This window comes from Pleurodeles waltl, chromosome 5 (genome assembly GCF_031143425.1).
Source record: "Pleurodeles waltl isolate 20211129_DDA chromosome 5, aPleWal1.hap1.20221129, whole genome shotgun sequence".
Classification (NCBI taxonomy): domain Eukaryota; kingdom Metazoa; phylum Chordata; class Amphibia; order Caudata; family Salamandridae; genus Pleurodeles; species Pleurodeles waltl.
In genome coordinates this window covers 1,545,844,209-1,545,871,277 of record NC_090444.1, presented here as the reverse complement: position 1 = coordinate 1,545,871,277, position 27,069 = coordinate 1,545,844,209, and the positions used below count along the sequence as shown (strand labels likewise).

Below are 27,069 nucleotides of genomic sequence, written 5' to 3'. Positions count from 1 at the left end.
AAGGTCATATTTGGGACTCATTGAGTATTACTCCAAATTCATAAAGAACTTTGCTGATAAGACTGAGAGTATAAGAAAACTTTTATGCAATGGGAAAAAGTTTCAATGCGGAGATGAACAAGAAATTGCATTTCAGAACATAAAAAAAAATCTGTGAGGCCAAAGTGTTGGTGCCATTCAATGTTGATGCAAAAACCATTGTAACAGTGGATGTGAGTGCAATTGGGTTAGGAGCTGTCCTTTCACAAATCTCTGATAAAGGAGAAGTGATGGTGGCATTTGCCTCTTGATTGTTAACTAAATCAGAACGGAATTACTCCGTAAAATAATACTTCAAACTGAGCATAACCCATTGTTGAGGGTACTGTCACCAGGGGGAGCTAACAAGGTGTCAACACCTCTGGCCAGATTAGCCAGAAGGTTACAGGAACATCAGTTTACTATTGAGTACATCCCTGGATGGCGTAATATTCAGGCAGATTGTTTATCTTGATTGCCTTTGGATTGGCAGGCGTAGATGAATAACGTGTACAGAAGAATGAAAATGAGGGAGCTGTGGCGAGTGCTGAAGATGTTCTAGAATGTGCTCAAGGCATGGTGTCACATGAGGAGTGGTGTGAAGGAATGGAGAAAGATGAGGTGATGAAGGGCGTAGTCAAAATGATTATGGGTGGAGAAAGGAGGGAGAGTGCATTGAATGTTCAGGTTCGACCATATGTGAAGGTTCTGGAGGAATTGTCTCTTGTTATGAAGGACTTTGTGGTGAGAGGTGATAGATTTGTCCCTTTGGTGGGTGTAAGATACAAGTTTTTTAGATTGGCTTACAAGGGCCATTTAGGGCAAACTTTAACAACAAAAAGACTGAAGGAAAAGTTTAAGTGGGCAGGGGTTGATAATGATGTTAATACTTGGGTTGAAAGGTGTATTGATTGCGTGGAGAGTGAGAAGAGATTGAAAGTGGGCAAACAGAACATAATGGGATCTATACCTGATCCTGGTGTAATGTGGCATACTTTATGCATGGATTTCATTGCACCTTTAAACGGAGTTGCATGGGATTTGAGGTATGCTTTAGTAATGGTTGATGTTCACTCGAAGTGGTTGACGGTGAAATTCATGAAGGAGGTCACTACTAGAGCAACTATTAGGACAATGCAGGAAATATTTCACGAGGAGGGTTGCCCAGTGAAACTAATTACGGACAATGGAACACAGCTAGAGTCTCATGAAATGGGAGAATTCCTTAAACAGTCAGGGATTCTCCATTCCCGTACCGCATTGTACAATCCACAAGCTAATGGTATGGTAGAAAGGTGTAATCGGATGGTAAAAGGAGTCATTCAAATGGCAGAAGGGGGTGGCAAAAATGTACGTACCATGGTAAATGATTTAGGATGGGCTTATCGTACTACTGCATACAGTGTTACGGGGAAGATACCTTATGAGAAAATGAGAGGTAGGAGAGCACGCACGGAAGTTAACCCACCATGGATGTCATCAGTGTTAGAAGAAGGAAGTTTGGTTCAAAGGAGTGTAGGAACATCGTTGTTGGTTTGGGGGAAAGATATTAAGAGGGGAGATCTGGTGAAAATAAGAACGGCATGTATAGGAGTTGGTTCTATGAAATTCCGGGGACCATATGTAGTTAAAGATGTACGCAAGTTTCATGTTGTTTTGGAAAGTGGGGAACGGTGGAACAAGAGGAGAGTAGCTTTGTATGGCAGAGGCAACGGAGAGGGGAAAAAGAAGGTGAACTCCGAAGGGTTGAATCCCGTAGGGTACAGTAGTTTTTTACTCATGAGGACCTATTAAATAATAGAGGGGTTGGTGGACAGGAGAGTGTTCAGTCGCAATCTGAACATGGACAAGCAACAGGGGTTGGTCTGAGAATGGATGTGAATGCAAAGAATGCTCAAACAAAAAGAATAGGTATAAGGACTCGTAAAACACCAGAGTATTTACGTGATTACGTTTTGTAGTGTTTGTTTTGCTCAGTCGCAATCTGAACATGGACAAGCGACAGGGGTTGGTCTGAGAACGGATGTGAATGCGAAAAAATGCTCAAACAAAAAAAATAGGTGTAAGGACTCATTAACCCCCAGAGAATTTATGTGATTATATCGTGTAGTGTTTGTTTTGTTTACACTACACTTTAAAAAAAACAATCCAAACAATTTGATGATGATTTAAACCACTGTGTATATATATAGTTTGTAGTTTCATGTAAGATGTTTTTCTAAATTGTGCTTATACACAGTTTACCCGTGTGTACACATTGTTTGTAGTTGTATGTAAAGTGTTTTCTAAAATGTGCTTATACGCAACTTGTAATTTTGCTTGTATTCTGTTTGAGAGAAAACCTTTTCATTCTCTTGCCTTCCGTTTATAAAGGAGGTGGATATGTAGTGTAGTGGAATTCTCAGCATGCGACGCATGCCAAGAATTCTACATTCGGGAATGTAGTGGAGAGCTTGACGGGTGGTGAACGTTGGTCGGAGTGAAGGGCTGGAGGTTGGCGAGGGAATTATTGTCTTCGTACTAACCATGTGGCTTTAATAAATATATTTTCTGGAGGACTCGCATTCATCTCAGAAGTCTTTGCCTGCATCTTTACAGTTTCTTGATGCTGAGGCATTGTGTGATTGACTAATGACTACCTTTACCAAAGTTAAAGGCACCCATGTGGTTTTAAGTACAATTTGACTGTGTTCTGGGTTAGAGCCTTAGTTATAGGTAAGTAGTAGGTTTTATATATTTTCCCTATTTGTTACCACTTTATTAAAGTGGTAATAGGTAGGAAAATTATGTATATGTTTCTACGTATTTAAAAAATATATGAGAGTACTGCACTACTTCCAAGAAGTACAGCAGTATGTAACATACAAAATAAATAAATAAATATGTAAAAAATATACAAATGCACTGTACTACATTGCTTTTTACAAATATAGCATAAATATCCATAAATATCTTCCTGGTCGAAGTGTTGGCAGCCAATCAGAGCTTTGCATTTCCCTGCACAAGCTTGTTATTATTCGCAAATCCTTCGCGCCTCTACATATCTATATTTCTTTTTCTTTTAACATCTCAAAAACTACAGAATGGATTTACACCAAATAACAAAAAGCATTTTTTTTGGTCCAGGAGCTACCTTTCTGCCAAATTTGGTGTAATTCCATCCAGTGATTCGGGCTGCAGTCATGTCTAAAATCCCTAAGAGACTTATAATGGGAAACACACTTTTTTTTCGGCCCCCGTTTGAAGGATCACCCTGAAACTTCCGACTTACGACATGATTCTCTGGAACACTTTTTTTTGTAAAAATTCATGAAGATTCTTCAAACAGCACCAAAGATATAGGCAAGTCCAAAAACGCTTTTTCAATGGAAACCGGGTCCTAACTATAACTACCGACCGCCAGTAGCTAATATATATGTGTATATATATATATATATATATATATATATATATATGTGTGTGTGTGTGTGCGCGTGTATATATATATATATATATATATATATATATATATATATATATATATATATATACATATATATATATGACTACAAAAATACTCGAAGTATGATCTCAATCAGCCCAAAGGGGTGGTGCGAGAACCGGCACGAGCAAGCCGGTAATTAGTTAAGCAAAGAAAAGATAAATATAATACTCGCACACTCGGATTTCAGTTCCTGAAATCCGAGTGTGCGAGTATTATATTTATCTTTTCTTTACATATATATATATATATATATATATATATATATATTGCACATTGTAAGGTTTCTTTTGTATCCTAGATTATTACAATTACAGACCTGAGGAAGTGGTCCTTGAACTGCAAAACATGTGTTGTCTGTAGTGTGTGCCAAACAGAAAACAACAACAAATATAGCAAAATAGAAACTCCTCTCTAAATTTGTAATATTCCACTTCAAGAAAAAGCAGTAGGCAGCATAGCAATCCGTAAATGAGGTATAATCAAATTTTATTTACTCTCCTCTCAGGTGCAATATGGCTGACAAGTTTTGGAATAAGCCTTGCATCGGACCATAGAGTCAACAAGTACAGAGTATCTATTTAAAGGTATAGCTCATCCCCATTATCACCATAATTTAAAAAAAATCTGGACTGCGCCTTTCTCCTTGTTTGGTTTCAATATATGTCAGCCATTTTATACTCACTTATTGTATTCCAACATTGGTCCAATGTCACAAAACAAATATGTTTCTACAACATATGACAAGATAATTATCACTTATTTTTCAAATCTTCTTTATAGTCTGTTCATTACCATTTGTAAGAAATAATACTATATATTTGGTAAATCACTCAAATTACTATGTACAAAGACTGATATGCTGTTGAAGGTCTGATAACGTATGTTTATACATAACTGTAGGAACATCATTTACAATTGTTCTATGCATATATGTAATGATTTTACCTTAGTAGGGATTTATGAATTAAAAAAAAAATTACAATTAGAAAAAACACAAAAAACACAGCATAAGGACAAAACAGTAAGGAACAAATAATTATACCATCATAATCACTACATCCAATATATACCTTTGAAAGGAATTCTGTTACTTTCAAGATATGCCTTTTGTAAGGTGCTAAATAAAATTGAGAGAAGTCATTCTTCATGAAGTGCAGTTGCCTCCTGATGTAAACATCTTGAGAGGGACAGAGATAAATTGCTATGTGGAACTTATATTATTGTGCAACATATCTACTTGAAATTAGGATCAATAATTTTTATAAAGTGCAAGGTCATTCTTCATAAGATGCAAATTCTTCCCAATCTAAACATCTCCCCTATAAGGGAAGGACAGAAGTAAAGTGCTGTATGCAATTAATATTGATATGCTACATTTCTTACTCAAATTTGAAATCAACAATTCCTATAAAATGCAATTGAAAATATCAACTTTGTTTTATACAATACCGATTCCATGACACCTTACAATTATTTTTCTGTGCATCTTTCAAGATGGCATTTTGTGATACAGATGTGATTCTCACATTTGCATTCTAAGTCAACAAGATTTCCTCTATTGCTATAGTTAAGGTGAACATCATGTGTTAAAGTGCAGGTCCATAGAGAAAAATAAGGGAGAATAGCGTTAAATGTTCCAATACGTTTAAAACAAAAAAATTATACTCTACAAATTTTATAGATGCACATGAAATTCTGCATCTGTACTGAATCTCCAAGGTATGTCTATTCCTTTTTGATGATCAGTCTTGACTCACTTCTTAGAATGAGTCCCAAATCACCACTGTGTCTCTTACCTATGTGTTGGATCCCATAATATTTTAAACCTTCTGTATTTCCATTGTGTGTATCACTAATATGTTTTGCCACTGTATATCAGAAATCTTTATTCTAGATGGCACATAGATGTTGTAAGATTCTTAATTTTAATATGTTCACAGTGCTTCAATATATTTTTTTATCACAGACACATTCTAGGATATACACCACATGTGTGATTTCACAAGTAATTAAATTCTCTATTGCCTTCTTCTGTCTACAATGATGTTCAAATCACATCATATTTTGGCCAAATTCACATGCTTACATATATAACATTTCTAGAAACCATTTCATCTACAGTTAAACCAGTTTGATATCTTCTCTTTTATACTTGACATAAAGCTACGTGTTAATAGATCTCCCAAGGAAGCTACTTTCCTCTATGTCACTTGTGGTTATTCTGATATATAATAAGGATTTACGTAAGTCATCTGTTTTCAAAATTTTCCAATTATCTCTTCATAATTTCCATGTGTGATGCACTAAAATCTGTTATACATCTTATTTTCCAATTTCGACATTCTAAAATGCTTATCCTCTTGGGTACAAATAGAATATCTGTATTCTTTAGGCATGCTCTTTCCAATGTATCGTTTAAAAATTTAGTTGGGTACTCGTTTCGTTTCAATTTTATAAACATTTCTTGGGCTTGATCTTCAAAATCTTTAGATTCAGAATAGTTACATTTGGCTCTTTAGACGTTTCCATATGTACATTCCATTTTAGGGCCTTTGGGTGCCCGCTATTAGCATGCAAACTACTGTTGCAACTGGTGATCTTCCTATGGATGCTTGAGCACATTTTGTTGTCTTTCATCTGTATTTCGATAGCCGAATAATTTATTTTCTGTGCACTGATCTCATACTGAATTTTAAGTTCTGATCAGTGGTGTTCAAGGATTTGATCAAATTTTCCAGGTCATCTTTATTACCTTTGCAAATTAGGAAAAGATCATCGAAATAGCGGACCCAAAGTTTTACTTGTTCCAATCTTACAAAATCTGTTCTGTCCAAACAGTTTCCACCTCCCACCACCCCATTGTCAAGTTTGCGTATGTGGGGGCAAAAAAGTACCCATAGCTGTTCCTTGGATTTGGAGATAGTAAAAGCCAATAACTACAAATACATAGTGTATTAATTTATGAATCTCCAGCAACATTCTACAGTGTTCACTACACCTACAGATATTGATCTTAGATAGTATTTGCATGGTTGTATGCCATCACTGAGCTGAATTGAAGTATATAATGATATTGCATCAACTGTGGCCATACAATAATTTGCTTACCAGGGGATTCCATTAATTTTGTTTAAGAAATCTGTAGAATCTCGCAGATACAATGGTAATGTCATCACAGGAGGAAATAAGAAGATATCAATGATCTAGGAGTGTTCACCAAGAGAGACCCAATAGAGCCCACAATAGCACAATCCAGAGGATTTTCAATATATTTATGGACTTTGAGTAGAAATTAAATGGTAGGTGTGATGGGATGATCGGCCTTCAAATATGTGTATTCCTCTTCATCCAAAAGACAAAACTCTTTCCAATCATTCAACTTAAGATGGAATTCTGAGATACATAAGGTGGTAGGGACCTTCTCAAGTTTTATATAATATTGTATTTGTAACCATCTCATTGCTTACCAGATGTTTTTTGGTGGTTCCTACTTTATCTGAGGCTTTGATATTTATATTACAATTCTTATAGAGCTTTAAGTGTTGACCACTCCTCCTCAATTATATTTTGTTTTTTATTTCTTATCTCATTTTTGTGTGGTTTTTCTACACATTTATTAAGAGCATCTACCATAAGCCATTAAATAAGTCTATCTTATTGCCAGGTGGTAACTGTGGGCAAAAGGTGGATTTAGGTTTCTATGTGCTAGTTGTTGTTTCATTGATTGAAATGCCCATCATTTCACAGCATTCTTCATCCATTAATTTCTCATTTGCAGTTGATGTCATCTCATAATGATGTGAATCACCTTAAAGACTCCATAATGCATAATGGAATAGTGTTCCAATCTTTCATAGATATAGTGGAAATCTCCTGGTAGCTTTGGGATAGAAGGTTATTCTTTATTTATTGAAAATATGTATTTAGTTGTAATTTCCTGAAAAATTTATATAGGTTAGTTCTTGCAGTGGCTATTTCAGTCTTAACATCTGGACAAAATTTCAAACCTTTATTTAGTAGCTTTCTATGTCATTCTTCCAAGTTCTTTGATGATATATTGATTACAATGTTATCATTTCATTGATTCATTAATTGCTTTATCACTTTTACCCTTTTTCCTTTTGCTTCTTCTCTTGGATCTCCTGTTTTTTTAGAGCTTTGATTCATTTGTTTGGCCAACTTCTTCCTCGTAGTCCTGTGCTAAGTTAAAACAGTATCATTTCCTCAGAAAAATCTGATCTCTACTTTAAAAAAGAAGAAAAGGAATTACTTTCACCTCCTAAACTAACCTCAGAGCTTTCTTCATTTCAAAGAATCAAATAATTCTCCATTATTTTATCCATCATGTATCTACTATACAGTGAGTCAAATATTTTCACAAATGTATAAATTCTCCCTGTTATATAGTCCACTCTATCCCTGTACAATTCTGCCTTGCCTTTCTTGTTTGTATATCTGATTCATGTTTTTCTAATCTCTTCTCCATAAGGTCTAAAGCTTTTCTCCAGTTGTCCTTCAATTTATTTTAACTGTTCAAGAGCTCCAGTCAATGTCCTTTCAGCATGTTTGATTAAAGTATTCATTAGTTGGAAGGAAAACTCAGTAGTATCTATTTTCCACTGTTTAAGAAGATTCTTATCCAGATCATTAAGTGTAAGTATAGGCAACACCAAAATTCTCAATTCTCTTGGGACTCATTTACATTCAATGTATTTTTTCAGAGTTGTTATTCACTACCATTTAATAATTTCTGATATGCATATTCCAGTTCCTTGATTAATTGCAATTACATTTTTTTCTTCTTTATGTTGTGTACCCAATTAATTTGACAAATCAACAGCATTTTCTTTAAACCTTTGTATTGCTATTAATTCCCCTTTAGATCTTTTATCTGCCATATTCATGATCTACTCCTCTTACTGCACCACAGTCTTTGATTAATAAATACCTCAAGAGAATGGATTGTTTGGTTTTCCAATTACACCTCTTAATTATAGCAAACAAAACATCAATATATATAAATGTTTGTATATATATATATATATATATATATATATATATATATATATAAAGAGGAGAAAACCACGGCACATCACAGGATCAAGGTGAAAACACTTTATTCCTTGGTGTTAAATCAGGGCAGAAATCCTCTGATGTCATAAAACGCACTAGATATATAGCATGGAAGCGCTGTACAATTTTCATGTTTGTGTAACAAAAGCCGACACGTGTTTCGTCATCATTGACTTTTTCAAGGCTTATTGGATATGAACTATGAGATTGTATTTGATAGGACTCCAAAGTTGGTAGTGGACTGGACTCTGCTGTGTTCCTGGTCATAAATACACTAGTCAAATCACATCATCATGCATCTACTACCAGACCTACACTATTCAGAACTCTTCTTGTGTGTTGGATATGGCTCACCCCAATGTTGATGTGTAAAGCAAATTTCTTTGTTTTGGTCTGTTTCAGGTACCATCACCATGGCATCCTCATTTGGACATTTCAGATATTTGCAGGTATATGATGCTGTTTGGAAGTACAATGGGGACATGGGTTGTTCCTGTGAATGACGGACACAGACTTTGGGCGTACAAATCCCAGACCAAGACAGCTTTCACAGTGATGAATTGAAGTTATGAGGAATCCATTGGACTTGTTCCTTGTCATGTGGTTATCCTAATGCAATATGTGTGCCATCATGTGCTCTAACAAAATGTTGTTGTGGAGCCAAAACATGCTATACTCTCTTCACATTGGCTAAATCCTCATTGTGTGTAAAGTGTATCTAGTTATTGATGTGTCTACTCATTGTAGGGCAAATTTGTTTGTGACATTCCAGCAGATACTGAAACAATGGATTCGAATGATCTGTGATCAGAAATTGTAGTACTGCCATGTGTTTGTCTATTGGTGTCATTAATGTGGGATTCCATTTGTGAGCTAGGCGATATGGCTCCAGCTGATGACATAGACCAATTTGAATTTTTACTATTCAATAGGAAATTGTCAGATGTGTCCCCTCCTTCCATGTTGTTAAGGTCTGCAGCTAAAAATTTGACCACAGGCAAAGATTATTGGTGTTATGTATGATTTGCTATGTTTCTGATGTAGGCCCTCATTACAACCCTGGAGGTCGGTGATAAAGTGGTGGTAATACCGCCAACAGGCTTGCAGTAATTACCGCCAAATTATCACCATGGCAGTAAGAAATCAGATAGACAGCTACTTTACTACACTGTCCACCAGGGCAGAAACAACAGCCACCACAGCAGTAGCCGCCTACAGTCAGGTGAAAGCCAATGTCCCACCCACCGTATTAAGACCCTGCAATCCGCCACCTTTAACAGGGCGGTACCAACGCAACATCAAAACCCTGGCGGAAACACTGCACAGAAGTGAAAGGACTCACCATTGCAGACACGGGGACAACCACACCGCCATGGAGCATGTCTTCCCAATGATTTTCTACGTGCTGCTCCACCACGAACACCAACGACGGCGAAGACAACGACGGTGAGTACAGCCGCTTAGCACACAAGGGAGGGGGGAGGAAAAAGAGAGTGACACACATGCAACACACACACCCCCAACACCATACACACAATCAGCTGCAGTAATAAAACATATATACCCCATACTTTGGTGAATAATGTAAGGACAACAGGAATTCACTAAAGTGAGTGTAATAAGATCAACACAGTATAAATAAGAAATATGCAATGTAACTGGTATATACAAATGTACAGTTCAAGGGACATTGCCCAGTCCTCAGTGTACATGGGCCACAGGGCCACAGGCCAAAGTCCAAGGCCCCACTTGTCACCTGCACCAACACAAAGAGAACACTGCAGGGGCATCAGGTGGAAAATAGGCATGCACCTCAGTGGAACGGGGAGGCACCTCAGCCAGCAGATGGAACAAGACCACTGGTTCTGGAGGGGGCAACTTGCCCCATGCTTGGTCCTGGGGAGTGCAAGGCCACAGTCTCTCAAGTGGGTGACTTGCCCACATGGTCTGGAGGGGGCAACATGCCCTGTGCCCTGTCCTGGGGAGTGCAAGGCCACAGTCTCTCAAGTGGGTGACTTGCCCATGTGTTCTGGAGGGGGCAACATGCCCTGTGCTCTGTCCTGGGGAGTGCAAGGCTACAGTCTCTCAAGTGGGTGACTTGCCCACAGGCTCTGGAGGGGGCAACATGCCCTGTGTTCTGTCCTGGAGAGTGCAAGGCCACAGTCTCTCGAGTGGGTGACTTGGCCACATGCTCTGGAGGGGCAATGTGCCCTGTGCTTTTGATCCTGGGGAGGCTGGGGTTGGTGGGTGTCTTACCCACTGGTTCTGGAGGGGGCATTGTGCCCTGTGCTCTTGGTCCTGTGGAGGCTAGGGTTCGTGGGTGTCTTACCCACTGGTTCTGGAGGGGGCATCGTGCCCTGTGCTCTTGATCCTGGTGAGGCTGGGGTTGGTGGGTGTCTTACCCAATGGTTCTGAAGGGGGCATCTTGCTGTGCTCTTGATCCTGAGGAGTGCAAGGTCACAGTCTCTTGGGTGGGTGTCATACCCACTGGATTTGCAGAGGGCAGGCGGCACAGCAGCCCATGGACGCAGGATTATATACCATCCGCCGGCGGTGACGGCTGCCCAGTGGTGGTAGTGGTGCTCCTGCTGCTGGTGGGGGGAGGCTCCAGCCCATCCCCTGCAGCGTCGGAAGGCTGCCCACTGGTGGTGGTGGTGCTCCTGCTGCTGGTGGCGGAAGGCTCCAGCCCATCCCCTGCAGCCTCTGACGGCTGCCCACTGGAGGTGGTAGTGCTGCTGCTGCTGGTGGGGGGAGGCTCAAGCCCATCCCCTGCAGCCTTGGACAGCTGCACAACCACTGTTGGTGGTGGGGGCTCCGTATGAGTCCCTACCCCAGGCCCCTTGTCCTTCCTACCTGCTGGTGATGGCTCCTTGCCCTTCCTGGCTGCAGCTGGTGCTGGTTCCTTGCCCTTCCTGGCTGCAGCTGGCTCCTTACCCTTCCTAGAAGTAGCTGGGGCTGGCTCCTTGCCCTTCCGGGCAGAAGCTGGGGCAGGCACCCTTTCCTTGAGGCTATCTGGTGCAGGCTCCTTCACCATATGCACAAGTGTCCTGGATCCTTTCCCACCACGAGTGGGTGTGGAGACTACTGGGCCCATGGACTGGGTGGCTGAAGTGCTTGCCTTGGTTTTTACCACCTTGGCCAGATGTGAAGGACAGGGTGAGGGGGAGGAAATAGGTCAATAGTGGAGAGGAAAAGCTTCTTAGGGACATTGGGGCGGGAAGAGGGAGAAGGTTTCGAAGTGGAGGAAGAGTGAGTGTTTGTAGGAGGTGTCTGTCTGCTGATTTTGGGTGCAGTTGCATGGGCTTGATGCTGTTGTGAGGTGGATGGCTGTTGGGTGTCTGAGTGCTTGTGTTTGTGTACTTTAGGAGGAGGGTGACAGACAGTGGGGGAGGACACAGGGGACGTGTGCATGGCTGTTGTGGAGGTCTCTGCTAATGAGGCGTGTATTCTGATAGGTGTGGTGGTGATGCTGGTAGTGGATGAGGATGTAGTGCATGTAGGTGTGAGTGTAGACGCAACTGGGAGGGAGGTGGAGGAGGAGGAGGTGGGTGAGACAATGGAAATGGTGGATGTTGGTATGTCTGCATCTGAAAATTGTTTGTGTGAGTGCCTGTGGGATGATGTGTGTTGCTTGTGTTTGTCAGTGCCACTCTTGAGTGTTGTCATGTGTGCATGCTTGTCTGCCTGTGTGCTTGGGATAGGTTGGGTTGAGGGGAATGGGATTAGGAAGAGGAAGTTGGAGGGGGGAGGGTAGAAACAGGGACAATGGCCGCCATCAGAGAGGAGGCCAGAGCCTGGCTCGATCTCTGGTGGGCCACCAAGCCAGTGTGAATTCCCTCCAGAAATCCATTAGTTTGTTGCATTTGGGCTGCCACCCCCTGGATGGCATTCACAATGGTTTACTGCCCCACAGAGATGGATCTCAGGAGGTCAATAGCCTCCTCATTCAGGGCAGCCTGGCTCACTGGGGCAGGGCCTGAGGTGCCTGAGGCGAAGGAGATGCCCACCCTCCTGGGTGAGCCGGCAACTCAATGAGGGGCTGCTGGGAAGGGAGGTGCTGGTATGGTGGTGGCTGATGTACCCGTAGCTGGGTTGGTCACAGAGGTGTCCTCCACCACAAGGGAGCTTCCATCGGAGAAGGTATTGGTGTCTGAACTGTCCCCTCCAGTCTCCACTGTGGAGCTCCCCTCGCCTTCCGTCCCACTGGTGCCCTCACCGTCAGTGGACTCATCCTGGGTCCTGTGGGATGCAGCTCCCTCCATCGCCGGTGCCTCTGCTCCTCCACCAGATTATGCTAATGCACATAAGGACAAGGTAACAAAACAAAAACGGGGGGAGACAAAGAATACACCTGGTCAATGACTGCACCAACACCACCGTTGGTATATACACCACTCTCACACACAGGGAACAGCCCTACGCACTAAGCATTGCACTACCAGTTATTGTGCTAGCCACCAAGGCATGGGGAGGGGCACACACAGCCAAATACAGCACACCTTGGTCCCACGCAGCCCTGACCAGTTGTGGATGTCTAGGAGCTAGGTAGCAGGATTATCCCTTCAGGACCCTTGCCACCAGGGGACCTACTCTGCAATGTCAGGCCTAGGCTAGGGGCACCCACTGACACACATCCCCCACCCGGATAGCACCCTACCATGCGTAAGTTGTAATAATGGGAACTGTACTCACCCCATTGTGGCTGCTCTGATGCCCTCAAGCGCCCATCCAGCTCAAGATAGGCCACCGCCAGTATGCGGTCCATCAGGGGGGTCAGGGTTCGACGGGCACCCCTTCCTCATTGGGAGGCCATCCCCAGCTGGGCCTCTGCGGTCTTCCATGCGCAGCGTCTCAGGTCCTCCCACCGTTTCCAACAGTAGGTGCTCTGCCTGCCGTAGACCCCCAGGGTCCACATGTCCTTGGCGATGGCACACCATATACCCTTCATTTGATGGGCGCTGACCTGCAGAGGTAATACACACAGGAAATTAGTATGTCAGCACAGTCCTGCCTGTTACACCTATGGCCCACAGTACCCCTTCACATCACCATTTGCATACACATGGCCCAGCACACAACCAATACGCCGGCCAGAGGACATCCACTCACCCCCTCTTACACGAGGCCTTCACACACACCACTTCATGCATTCATGCCACATGCATCGTGCTCCCAGTGTACTTACCTGTTGGTCTGGAGGCCAATACAGAAGTCTGTACTGAGGTAGGACCCCATCCACCAGTGGCTCCGACTCCTCCGAGGTGAAGGCAGGGGCCCTTTCCCCAGTCACACCGGCCATGGTAGGTTCCAGATACAGGTCACAGCACCACATACAGTGTAGGTTCTCTCCTGTTGAAGGTCAGATAGCAAGTGAGTGATCAAATAGAAAATGGCGGTCACGTCTGCAGCGGTGCATACCGTCACCGCCGGCGTAGATCACCATTAGCCACTGTACCCCATAGGGCCCAGTGTTAACCAATGAGGAGTTGCACAGCGGTTTTCGACCACCTCCAGTAACGGCATACAACTTCAGCAGAATTACCTCACTTCCACCTGTCCCTCCACACAGGACAAGCGGACGCCATTTCAGGAGGAGAGCAGGCCCTGGATAATAACCATGTCACAGTTAAAATGTGGACATACAGGACAAATCCCACTTACCCATTACAAATCGACATCATGCATTGTACTGCTGTGGCTCCTATGTTCAGTTTGTGACTGGCTCCTCACTCCTTTGTCCCATAGATTGCTACCGCTGCAGATGAATAGGAGATGGAGACATACCCCCGTGTACAGACCCCTGGTGGACTTCGCAGCATTGGAGGACAGGCACATCATCCTCACCTATAGACTTGACAGGGCTGTGTGCCCAATTGGAGCCTGACCTGATATCTGCTATCCGTCACCCCACTGGGATCCTCCCTCTTGTGCAAGTTCTATCAGTTTCCCATTTCCTGGCAACTGGTTCTTTCAAAGTGACAGTGGGCTTGGCAGCAAGAATGTCACAGACAATGTTCTCAATAGTGCTGACAAGAGTGTTGTCTGCCCTGATTAAACACATGTGCAGCTACATTGTTTTCCCCCAGGTGGAGGATTTGGCCACAGTGAAGGCTGACTTCTATGCAATGGGACATATCCATAACATAATTGGGGCGATTGATGGAACTCATATTGCATTTGTTCCCCCGTCACAATGAACAGGTGTTCAGAAATCGTAAGAGTTTCCACTCCATGAATGTACAGATGGTGTGCTTGACAGACCAGTACATCTCCCATGTCAATGCTAAGTATCCTGGGTCAGTGCATGATGCCTTTGTCCCAAGGAATAGCAGCATCCCAAATTTGATGGCCCAGCTACAGAGGCACAGGGTGTGGCTAATAGGTGAGCCCTGGTCCCACCCGGTAGGTGTTGATGTATGGTGTGGGCCATATGGGATAGTGTGTGGCTAAATGTTGTCCCTTGATATTTGCAGGTGACTCTGGTTACCCCAACCTATCATGGCTACTGACCCCTGTGCCAGGACAAGGGCAGAAGAACGTAACAATGAGGGACATGGGTGAACAAGAAGGATAATCAAAAGAACCTTTGGCCTCCTGAAGGCCAGGTTTAGGTGCCTCCATCTAACAGGTGGATCCCTGTGCTACTCACCCAAGAAGGTCTGCCAGATAATCATGCCATGCTGCATGTTGCCTTAAGACTCCATGTGCCTTGTCTGCAGGAGGTGGAGGCTGAAGATACCCATGTGGCAGCAGTGGACCCTGTGGACAGTGAGGATGAGGAGGCAGAGGATGAGGATGAGGACAGCAGAACAGCGGTGATAGTACAATGCTTCCAATGACACACATGTAAAACAGTGTTACTTCACATTTCATTGTCATTATTTTGTATATCTTTAGCACTGGCATGCTGTTATTTCCCACTTCTATGACCACTTACTGTTCCCTTCAGCAATTCATTTTACAGATGTTGTTGCCCCACTATCACTCCTGGTGTGATCAATGCAGCCAAATATAGGTCTTTCCTATTTGCACAATTACTATACAGTTGAATTGCAATGTTTGAACCTGGTTAAGCAAATATATACTTAAAAAATGTAACATACTCCATACTTGTTTTTTTCCAAGGGTGTTTATTGAAATGCTAAGAAGAAGAGGGGCACGTGCATTGGGATTGGGTGATAATGGAAGAAAGTCCAGGGTATTGTTCCAGTCTATTTGTAGCACAGGTGCATTATCCAAGGGGACATAGGAAGGGGAGCAATGGCAGTTCAAGGTGGACAGGGTGACAGAGTGGGACACAAGGGTGACAATTAGGAGAGTCTCATTTCCTGGCGGGCGTCTTAGCAATAGTCCCTGACTTCTGCCTGGATTGCGGGGTGGTTCTCCTTCTGCAGGGGGAGAGGTGCTGGTGGCCTGTGAGTCCAGTGGTGGGGCCTCCTGTCCACTAGCGGCAACGGAGGTGGAAGGCAGTTCAGAAGTCTAGCTAGTGGCAGGGGCCCGCTGTTGTGAGACTGCCTTCCTCATAATGTTGGCCATGTCTGCTAGCACCCCTGCAATGGAGACCAGGGTGGTGTTGATGGCCTGCATGTCCTCCCTGATCCCCTGGTACTGTCCCTCCTGCAGCCGCCTGTTCTCCTGCACGTTGTCCATGATCTGGCCCATCGTGTCCTGGGAATGATGATATTCTCCCAGGATCTCTGTGAGTGCCTCCTGGAGAGTTGGTTCACTGGGCCTGTCCTCCCCCTGATGCACAACACTCCTCCCATTTCCCCTGTTGTCCTGCGCCTCTGTCCCCTGAACCGTGTGCCCACAAGTCCCTGATTGTCTTGGGTATGAGGTGTGCCCTGGGGTCCCTGTAGAGGTGAACACACTGCTGATTGACCTGGGGACAGAGGTGTGGGTATGCTGGGTGGGTGCTGTGGTGGTGTTTCCAGATGGGGGAGGCTCTGTGGTGGTGTGAGACTGGGCCTGGGTAACCAACTGTCCAGAGGTCCCTGATGGGTCAGGTTGGTCATCCAGATCCAGGCGACCACAGTTGCTGTCATCACTGTGGGCCTCTTCAGTTGGGGGACTGGATAGTGCTGGCACCTCTTCTCCGGTGACATTGGCTGGGATACCTGTGGGGATGTAAATGATGTGTTATTGTTTCTGTGTGTGACATATTGGGCATCAGTGGGTTGCCCTATTTTGGTTGTAATTGCCCTGGCAGCTTTTACATGTGTAAGTTGGTATATGGTGGGATAGCTGATTCTCTATAGTGTGCATGCTTTGGCGATAGGTGTCCATGCAGGGATGTGAGTGATGTCCTTGCATTGGCAGTGCATGCAGGGCTTGGCATTGGAATGAGTGGGATGTGATGGTGGGGTGTGTGAGAGGTGGTTGAGTGATGGGAGTGAGGGTGAGGGTAAGTGATGGCATACATGTAGGGGGTAGTAGTAGTATAGAGCTGACTTACTAGAGTCCAGTCCTCCTCCTACTCTGCCCAGGCCCTCAGGATGCATGATTGCCAAGACTTGCTCCATCCATTTTGTTAGTTGTGGGGGAGGAGGTAGGGGTCCACCACCAGTCCTCTGGATAGCGAGCTGGTGTCTTGCTGCAATGGAACATACCTTCCCCCGTAGGTCGTTACTGATGTCATCCCTAGTTCTTGGGTGCTGTCCCACGACATCCACCCTGTCCACGATTCTCTGCCATAGCTCCATCTTCCTAGCTATAGATATCTGCTGCACCTGTGCTCCAAATAGCTGAGGCTCTACCCTGATGATTTCCTCCACCAAGAACCTTAGCTCCTACTCTGAGAATCGGGGTGTCTTTGTGGTGCCATGGTTGTTGTGTAAGGTGTGTAGGTGAGGGTGGGTAGGGTAATGTGTTGGGGTGTGTGATGTGGGGTGCGTGAGTGGTGTGTAGGTGTGAGTGGTATGTGGCTCTAGTTGTGTCAGTGGTCTTGATGTCACTCTCTGGTGGCAATTATTTGTAGTCGTAAAGGGTTGTGGGTAATGTGGGTGGGTGTTTTATAGTGGTGTGAGTGGGTGGGTGTGGTGTGTGTATGGGTGTTAGGTTTGTGTTATTTAAATTGACCAATGTAATGTTGTTTTGTATGTGTGTGTGTATTTTAAGCGCGGCAGTCTGTCCGCCATGGCGATTCGTGGGTCATAATGTCATGGGCGTAGTTCTGTTGGCATAACGGTGTGGCTTTGGATACCGCAAGTTTATCACTGACCTTTGGTGTGGCGGACTTGTGTCTGTGGCTGAATAGTGACAGATTGGTGTGTGTGTGTGTCATAATATGCTGAACGGATATCCGCCACGGTGGCAGTATGTTGGCGGTAGTCAGCATGGCTGTAAGTGGGATTTACCACCAATCTCATAATGAGGGCCATAATGGCAGCCTATTGTTGGTACAACAGAATAAAGGTAGTATATTTATTTAAGTGAACTAGGAGAAAAGAAGCATTGTGAAAACCAAACAGGAAAACTGAAAAGTAAAGAAGTCAGTTGTGGTGAATGAAACCACAGCTGTAGATGCCAAATTGTTTGAAGTCCAATGTCCAAAATATTACAAATGAGTCTACAAATAGAGTATACAAATAGTCCAGAGTGAAAGTGTTACACACACTGGAAGAAATTAGGTTTGAAGTTTCCTGATGTTGGTGGTGAAGTTCTTGACATCCTCTACTCCTGTTAATTTGTGTGGTTGTCTCCGCTTTCCAGTGCACGGGGTTCCACAGATGCAGGGATAGGGTTGTCTGCATGTGTCTCTTCCTTTGGCAGGTCCTCCCTTTGTGTGGCTGCTGCAGATGTTGATTAGCCTTATGTATTTGGAACACAGGAAGAGGTACATGATGCTGGGAAAACCATACACAGGTGTGTGTGTGTGTGAATGTCCAGCAGCACCTCAATGAGGAAGACCATGTTTCAGTTATGGGCCTCCATCCATCATGTTTGTCCCTCTACAGCTGCTTCATCTCACAGATTTTGGTGACTACCCGACCAATTACTCCTTGAGACTCCTGCTAGGCTCCCACAACTTGTTTGATGGTGCCCTGGGTGTGAATGGCCCCATTTTCTCTACTCTGCTGGCATACAGTTACCCTCCCATGACCCCCAACCATCACAAGCTTGTGCCCTTGGCCCAGGGTGCCCTCTCCCATTGGCCCTGGCTCCTCTGTAGCTGAGGTGGTGATTGTCACATCAAGATCCAGGACTGAGAGGCACACAATGGTTGTTACTGTGCTAGGTACACAGGAAGTGGGGATTGATGTCGGCTGAGGTGTTGTAGCTGGGGTGGGAGGTTGTGGTATGGGCTCAGCGACACTCACTGTTGATGTCTGCCCAGGCTGGCCAGATGGACCAGCACCATCATCCTCATCCAGATACCAGGAATGTTGTTATTTCTTAAGACTTGGTCCTCCGGTGGAGTGGGTGTCTCTTATGTGGCCAAGCTCTGGACAGTTGCTCTACCAGATAGACCTGTTGTGAAATAGAGAACATTGTTATTGGTGGAAGTGTGCCAGTTACTACCAAATCTTTGGTGATGCATTAAGTAGAAACCTAAAAAAAAGACAAAATAAGTAGAGATTACGATTGTGATATATTTCAGTGGTATTAAACTTGCTAGCAAGACATTTGTAGATGGTAGATATATTAAGGATGTCCTGAGATGTTGTTTTTTCAATTAAAGTATAAACATGACATCTCCCAAATATTCAAGGCAACGCAGTGGAGAGTTAAGGTTTATTTGACCATTCCAATGCCTAGCTGTATACAAAACAGGCAATCACACAACATGGCTGTATATTTAGCATTAGTCATCATGTGAGCAGTGCAGAGTCAATTGGTCACCTGCAACTTCTAATCTGCTGAGTTAACTTCATGCCTTGCAAATATTTGAGTCACACACTTGGTATGGTGTCACTTATTCCTTCAATTGTTTCAGTTGAAAAAACCAGGACAACAGAAAGCAAAGGTAAGGGCAGGTAAGTACCTACACTTAGCAATAGGCCACTAACCTTCACTTAGGCCCAGTTAGGTCTGAATAAATTAAGCCCAGCTAAACCCTTGGTAGCTTGGCAACGAGCGATAAGGCTTAACTCAGGAGACAAATGTGTAAAGCATTTAAAAATCACAAAACAGTAAATAAGTAAAACACATAACACTATAAAAATCCAGAACCAATTCATTAAAATAGAATGTATTTTTATCTTTAAAATTACACCAAAATTATTAAAATCGGATAAGAGGAACTGGAGATATGATTTTTTAAAGAATTAATGTTTTCTAGCGCATAGAAGCACCAGCTGGCGCTTAAATAGTTAAATAGACAAAGTACAGAGTTCAGACCACCCATGAGGTAACACTGTCCCACTTACTTTCAGAAGTGGTTCTTGATTCAGGAAAGTGGTTCACAGCACCAGCCAAGGGTTCAGATGCTCTGGTTTGCCTCTTGGGGTCTGGGACTACAACTCCCACAATGCACTTCTTCAACTTATGGATTTGCTCCAAACGTCTCCAAGCATCTGGATCTTTTTCCAGAGGTCCCTTTTAGGTCCTTGAAGTGTCCACAACTTGAGCCAAGGTTCCAGAAGCTCTGAGGTGTGCCTTGGGAGTTGGGACTACAATTCCCAGAATGCACCTGGTCAGAATCCTCAAATGGCCACTGGACACTGGACACTGGCCAGTTGGGCTCTGCTTGCAAGACTTGATGCAGGGGACTCTGGACAGCTCCCTTGTACCTATATCAAACAGGGAGTCCCTCCTTGAGCTAGTTGAAGCCAGGCAAAGTCCTTCTTGTGGTGGAGCCCAAATGTGCAGCTGGTGCAGACCTTCAGAGTGCAGTTTCCATGTACAGGTCAGGGGCCGAGCAGGGCAGTCCTTCTTCTCCTGATGTTCTTCCTTGTAGGGATCTGTTAGGGATCTGAGGTGTGGGTGCAGCTCTGCCAGTTTTATCCTTGATCCTGGGTAAAAAACAGGGGGGTCCTAGTTCTCCAATCATATGCAAGGTCCTTCCCCCTGTGATGACAGCTTCCTGGGAAGTGTGGCAAAAATCAATCACAGGGCGCAACAGTCTTCAAAAATCCATCATGGCTGAAACTGATTTTTGGAGGTTACATCTGGCTGAGCCCACCAACTGGTGTTCCTAAAAATCTTAAACACACCCCTCGCCTACCCTCTCCTCATCTAATCAAGAGGGCACTTAATTGTCTGGGGTTGCTAGATGTGATGGAGGTGCTGGGCTACTCCAAATGTCCTTCCATGTCTTTGAAGACCAGTTTGGCAGCCCTCCCCCTTTCCTGCTTCTCCATCTGCTAAGGGAGGTTTGCCTCCCCCAGGCACATTCCTTTGTGTTCAGCCCAGCAACTTCACACCTCATCAATGCAGCCTTGCCAGGCTGCCAGAGGCTGGCCCATCAGAGCAGAGCACTACAGGGTGGAAGTTGGCAACTTTTTAGGTAGAGTTAAAAACTATTTACCTGAACAAGTTATATTAAATCCAACAATTGTAAGTTGTGGGATTTATTATAACAATTAATTTGACACCAAACCTGAGGTATCTAACACTTAAGGGGACTCTGTAAATTAAAATAAAGTCTCCCCTTTCCTGCCTATGGAGGCCATTCACTACAATGAGGGAAAAACGAATTTTGCTGTTTTACCTCACCAGGGCTTATAAAACTATTTTTATAATGTTCTTGCTTATGGTTACATGGCACATGGTTACATGGTTTAAAAGCAGCCAGCAAGACAGGCCAGCCTTTAAAATGGCACAGGGCACCTCAGCAGTGCACCTGCGGGTGCACTACTTATGCTGGGGTCCCTAAACCTATATGTCCTACCATATACTAGAGACTTATAGGTAGGTTGACATAGCCAATTATAATTAGCCTAATTTGCATACTCATGTTATACACAACCCAGGCCTGGGACTGGTTAGCAGTACCCAGGGCACCATCAGAGTCAGTAACACACCAGCAAAAAGTGAAAAATGGGGGCAAAAAGTTAGGGGGCCTCTGAAATCAGCCCTGTTTTCCTCCAATCATTGTATGTAGATTGCTCACTCCATTTGAAATTAACATCAGTTGTGATAAGTCAGACAAGTGAAAATGGACAAAATCACAATTTTGTCTTGTTTTGAGTTACAGAAACAGGGACTTAAGGTAGTTGTAGTTATCTCAATCTGTACTTGCCAGCACTTACAAAATGGTTAGTGTAATATACCCGTTCGTAAAATGCAGTTTGGATGGACCATACATTTACATATTGACACATATCCTGGAATTATATTTTCGTAGAAATACACTTACAGACACGATTAAAAAATTTGGCATGTAATGGAGATTGATAAATGTGATCTTATATGCAACAGTATGCATTGGCACAGACAATTCAACATCTCTGATACTTTGGGGATTGCACGTTAGGAAACTAGGTACACAACACAGTGGCAGAAGCTGAGTTGAGAGCAAACAGGACATTGGGGTATTGTAAAGGTTAGTGATGTGTAAGTGACTAGGCTCCACTCACCCAGGTATTCCTGTCATTCCTTCAGGATCTAAGATCTACAAGACCTTCTTTTCCCATGGAAACATTTTGATTAGGTTGCTGTGAGGGCCACTACCAGTCCTATTGGGGTCCAGGTGTTGGGTGGAGGCCAGGAAATGTACCATCCCCCTCAGGTCATTGTACCTCTTCCCAATTTCCTCATGTATGTGAAGGGTTGTACCTACAGCACTCACTCTGTCTAATATTCTGGACCACATGCCCCTTTTCTGACTGATAGTAGTATGTTGGACATAGGCTCCAAACCACTGTGGCTCTACTCTTAAGATTCATCCACCATGACTGACAACTCTGCCTCTGACAAATGTGGATTTTCTTGTCTTGAGATATCTCCAAATTAAAGTCAGTGTCAGTTTAATCAAAAGTACACCAAGGGATGATATGAAAATGTGCTGAGAAATTGTGTGGAAAGTGGTAACAGCGATGGGGGAAAAGGCCTGCCTTCTCTCACCAAAATGTCTCAGAACTGCTGGGCTGCAGTCGAGTGGCAAAGGATCATTATCTGGAATGTGGTGTGTTATATAGTGTGATTTGCAGGTCTATCTACTTGACCAATGGACACAAGGTTTGCTGTATTTGTAACCATCCAATGTCCACTGTTATGGTTCTTTGCTGAGTGTGTACTGTGATGGCCTACCGCCGTCAAGGAACCACTGCAAAGGGACCACCAGTGCTACTGTACTTTCTTAATCTGCTCTGCGGGAACCCATGGCCCTGAGGTATGAAGTATGAATCACCAGCACTGCAGTCTGCTGCATCAGAGGTGGGGTACACTCTGTAGACGAGGTCGGCGGTTCAGGCTGCATGCATCCAAATAGGCTGTAAGTGAATGGCAGTACGACTGCCAAACTCTTAGTAAGGCCCTAAGTCACGACAGAACCTTTTGTTCATTTTTTATAGGTGAAAAATTCAGTTTAATAGTTCTCTTTTGATCCAAATCTTTACAATATCCCTGTCTTCGGTGGCATTTTTTATTCAGTAGTTCAATTTTAATCCAAATGTTCATTATAATTGCAGCCAAAATGTTTTACAACATAGTGGCTTTTTAATGTCTTTCAGATGGCAAAAAGGTGATTCAAAATATTCATGACCACACCCAACTATTTGAATCCTTTAAACCCTTGTTTTTGTGAGTATTTGTTACAGAAAAACATTGTTCAGCAAACATGAACCTTCTAATAAATAAAGACATTGACTCAATTTTATTCTTCATCCACAATTGTAGTGCAATATTTGTTTTCTCAATTAATTCTTACTTGGAGGAAGTACCTGCAACCTTCCTAAACCTATGATTTTGATCCAAATGCAAATGTGTACTTGGTCACAATAGCATGCTACATCATTTGGTACACCTTCAAATAAAGTAACAAGATTCCACTCCACACATTTTAAGGAATCCAAATTACATATACATTACACTAAAAACTCACACCGTATGGACAGTGAGATTGCTTAATTGTAACCTAAAGGGAAGTCATAATATTGGGTGTCTTCCAAATATTTATCAGAATCCATAAACGTACTTCCACACGTAACTTTAATTAACCAATATTGATGGATCTTATCATCATTTCTTTAGCCTGTGATATAGGTTCTCTCTTTTAAGTCAACAAAGTAATTATAGTTTCCCTATAATCTTTAAATGACGCTAACAAACAGTAGTACCAGTTTCTCTTGATAGTCTAAAGTCACCATTAGATTACTATTAATTGCTCTTGCATGGCTTGGTTGGTTGATTTTAGTGACGACGTTCGAAAGTGCATACACCATTTTGTATCGCCTTACATGGAGAGGTTTCAAAGACATGGGGTACAATCCTTGAGGGGATACTATTCCATATTGGTGCAAACTTGCTTTCAAGATATAATCGTAATATATTGTTTGAATTCTGATGTTCAGGGATTGACCTATAATAACTGAACTAAAACAAAATACTCCTAGCAGCTTTGTTTATATCATTCATAAGAATTGCAGTTAAACCCCATCATGAAATGCACAATATTAATTGTTTATTTTGTGTTGTTATTATTATTATAAACAATAAAAAAGCACCAATAGTAGCAACAACAATGATAATAATAATAATGATAATAATAATAATAACAAACAAATAAAAATGAGCAGTGTTTTAATTGAAAACTTCTTAGCTGCAGAAATAATCTCATTGGTGGAGGACCTTAAAAACAATTGTGTTTGCTGGGGGTGACCACCACCATGTGTGAAACAAGGGCTCATAAGTGCAATACATTTATAATAAAACCTTTAATGGAAACTCTGTACTATAAATATAACAATGAAAAGAGAGCAATTATGAACCTAATAACACCAGTCATTCTATATTTAGGTAAGGGGGAGCAATATAAAGCAGCTAACGTTGGTCCTTAGTTTACATAGGAATCAGTGGCAAAATGTATAATGCCTTGGCCCTAGAAGTCATTATTTATTTGCGTTTAATTATACTTCCTACCCTTTTCAAATGCTGATGCATTTCAACTCACAGTAGTTTAAGGGTCTCCTCAGAACTGAGGCCAATGGAGTTGAATGAATGGCTCAGGATTGCTAGAGTTGTCCGAGAGTACAAAAAAGACATCAGCGCCTGGTAGTCATGTTTTTTGGTGAGATTTTGCAGTTCACAGATCTCCACTAGGAAATATTCAAAGTCTTGAAAAAGGAGAACAAAGTCATTAGACCTTTAAACAAGTGATATGAAATTGGGACTAATGGTTAGAGGTAGCTTGGAGTAGTGGTGCTCAGCTTTCCTGAAATGTGGATATTTATGCAGGAGGAAGGCTGGTGCATCTGGTGCACACATTTGGCTCTGCACTTGTGACATTTTGCCTGATTGTTGTTACCTGTCACTCCAGACATGAAATCTTGGTTTCAGCATTTGCTTTGCAGGTTCTGGGCTTGGTCAATCTTGGGCAGTGTCCCCCTTCAGATCATAGATTTTGCTCTGTGATACCAGACAAGACACTGATCAGTGGTTGATTTTTTATTTCAGTTTTCATCATCATCATCAATTACTTTATTTCGGTGAGTAAAAACAAACCATTAAAGTACAATACACAACAAAGAAAGAGAGGACTTCTAAAAACAGGGAAATACTAAAATAAAATAAGATAAAAGTACAGTTAAAAGGGACAAGACGAGTTTTAAAAACAAACAAGGAATAAGCAGTCAGATAAACATCACTTAATATAATAAAAAAGCAATACCCAAAAATGAGAATAATTCTATGAATCAGCACTAGTTAAAAATATAATACACCAATATCTGTATACTATGGAGCAATCACACATCCAATTTGATAAATATAAATAGATAAATCTAAAAATTAATTCCCCACTCTTGTGCCTTGAAATTGCTGATCTCAGATGTCAAATAATGCAAGAATTTTACCCTTTTTCCCCCCATTAAAAAACTGTCTGGGTGGGTGATTTTCGCTTTCAAATTCTCACAACATAAAATAAGGGAACAGTTCCGTAGGTCTATGAGTAATCCATAAGGAACCAAATCAAGTTCCATGTCCTGTACAAGAAAAAGCAAGCTACAATAATACATCCAAGACAAATAAATATACATAGATAAAACTAAACAGTAACTACACCATTTTGTCCCTGAAACTTGCTAATCTCAACCTCCAGATAGACTCAAGAAAACTTGCCACTGGTAGAGCTATCTGGACAGACGGGTCGCATTTTAAAATTCTCTCAGCATGGAGACAGGATCTAACTCCTAATTGTTTGAAGAGCGGGATGAGCCAAAGTGTTCTTTGTTTGTGATATGCTTGACAGTGGAAGAAAATGTGTGGAACAGTTTCTTCACTTTTGCAACCCATCGGGCAACCTTTAGATCTATTAGTTGAACTGGACCATTTGTATGTAAGGCAGCACAGAGGGAGAGACCCAATCCTAAACCTAATAAAGAGGGCACGAGCAAATGGAGATAACTTTGCATCCAAAAAGGGCTCAAATTCGTAATGGCATTTAACAAGTAAGAAATTGTCGGACATAGATGATGGAATAGAACCAGCAAATTGTCCAACCTGAACATTATGCCAGTAAGCATCCTTTAACAGCTGTGCAGCATTTTTAGGAATAGAAATAGGATCATGCCAATAGGAACCTAACCCCAGACGGGAAAAAGATTGTTCAACAAAAACACACCATTTAGGTTTAATACTAGAATCACGGCCCACCACATTTAGGAGGCCACACCGAAAAGGGGTTAGGGCATCAGTTGTCCACAGCCGAATCCAAAACAGCAGGGGCCTTAGGGAAGCAATCTGTGAGATTGAAAAGAGATTTAGGTCCAGGTGAATGGGCAAGGATGGGGTACTCGATGGAACCTTTAGCATCATTTTTAAAAACTGGTTTTCCGCCCTAGCCAGATTCGCCAGTTTACAATGGCCCCAAAGTTCGGCACCATATAAGGCGGCCCCCCTAGCTTGAGCCTTGTATATTTCCAGTGCAGGAGATATTGCAAATTTCGGGGAACTAGAGGCAAATCTGACAATTCCACCCGCCCTCTGCTTCAGGCATAATAAAGATTTATGGCGCTGGGCATGCCAAAGATGTGAATCTTCCACTTTGATACCTAGATAATCAAAGGTACCCACCCTTTCCAAAGGGACATCATCTAAGTATACAGGCCTCTTCATTTTTTTTCTACTATCTCCAAAAACCATGTATTTTGTTTTTGCTGAATTAATTGATAACCCATGGTCAGTGCAAAACTCCAGGAATCTGGAGAGCAGCTTAGAAAGGCCCATAGCAGTACGTGATAGCAATAGGGTATCATCTGCAAACAGAAGACAGGGGATCTTCTGCCCGCCCAGGCTAGGGGCATCACTTTGACAGTCTAAAAGATATGGCAAACAGGCATTGATAAACAAGAGAAATAAAGTGGGCGCCAAGACACAGCCTTGCCTCACGCCCC

The 27,069-nt window shown here is 42.8% G+C and overlaps 1 protein-coding gene across 8 annotated transcripts in view; it reads left to right on the top strand.

Moving 5' to 3' along the window:
* ALKAL2 (ALK and LTK ligand 2) overlaps positions 1–27,069 on the top strand; it is a 333,889-nt gene that overhangs the window by 290,641 nt on the left and 16,179 nt on the right. For 2 of the 8 annotated variants that reach the window (XR_011203862.1, XM_069235843.1), the window contains one exon: positions 8,978–9,024. The exons of the other annotated variants lie outside the window; for them this stretch is intronic. Coding sequence is in view for 1 of the 2 variants with exons in the window: in XM_069235843.1 (XP_069091944.1) it covers positions 8,978–9,024 (47 nt within the window). In the remaining variant the exon portion in view is untranslated. The remainder of the gene's footprint in view (positions 1–8,977; positions 9,025–27,069) is intronic. 8 annotated transcript variants of the gene reach the window in all.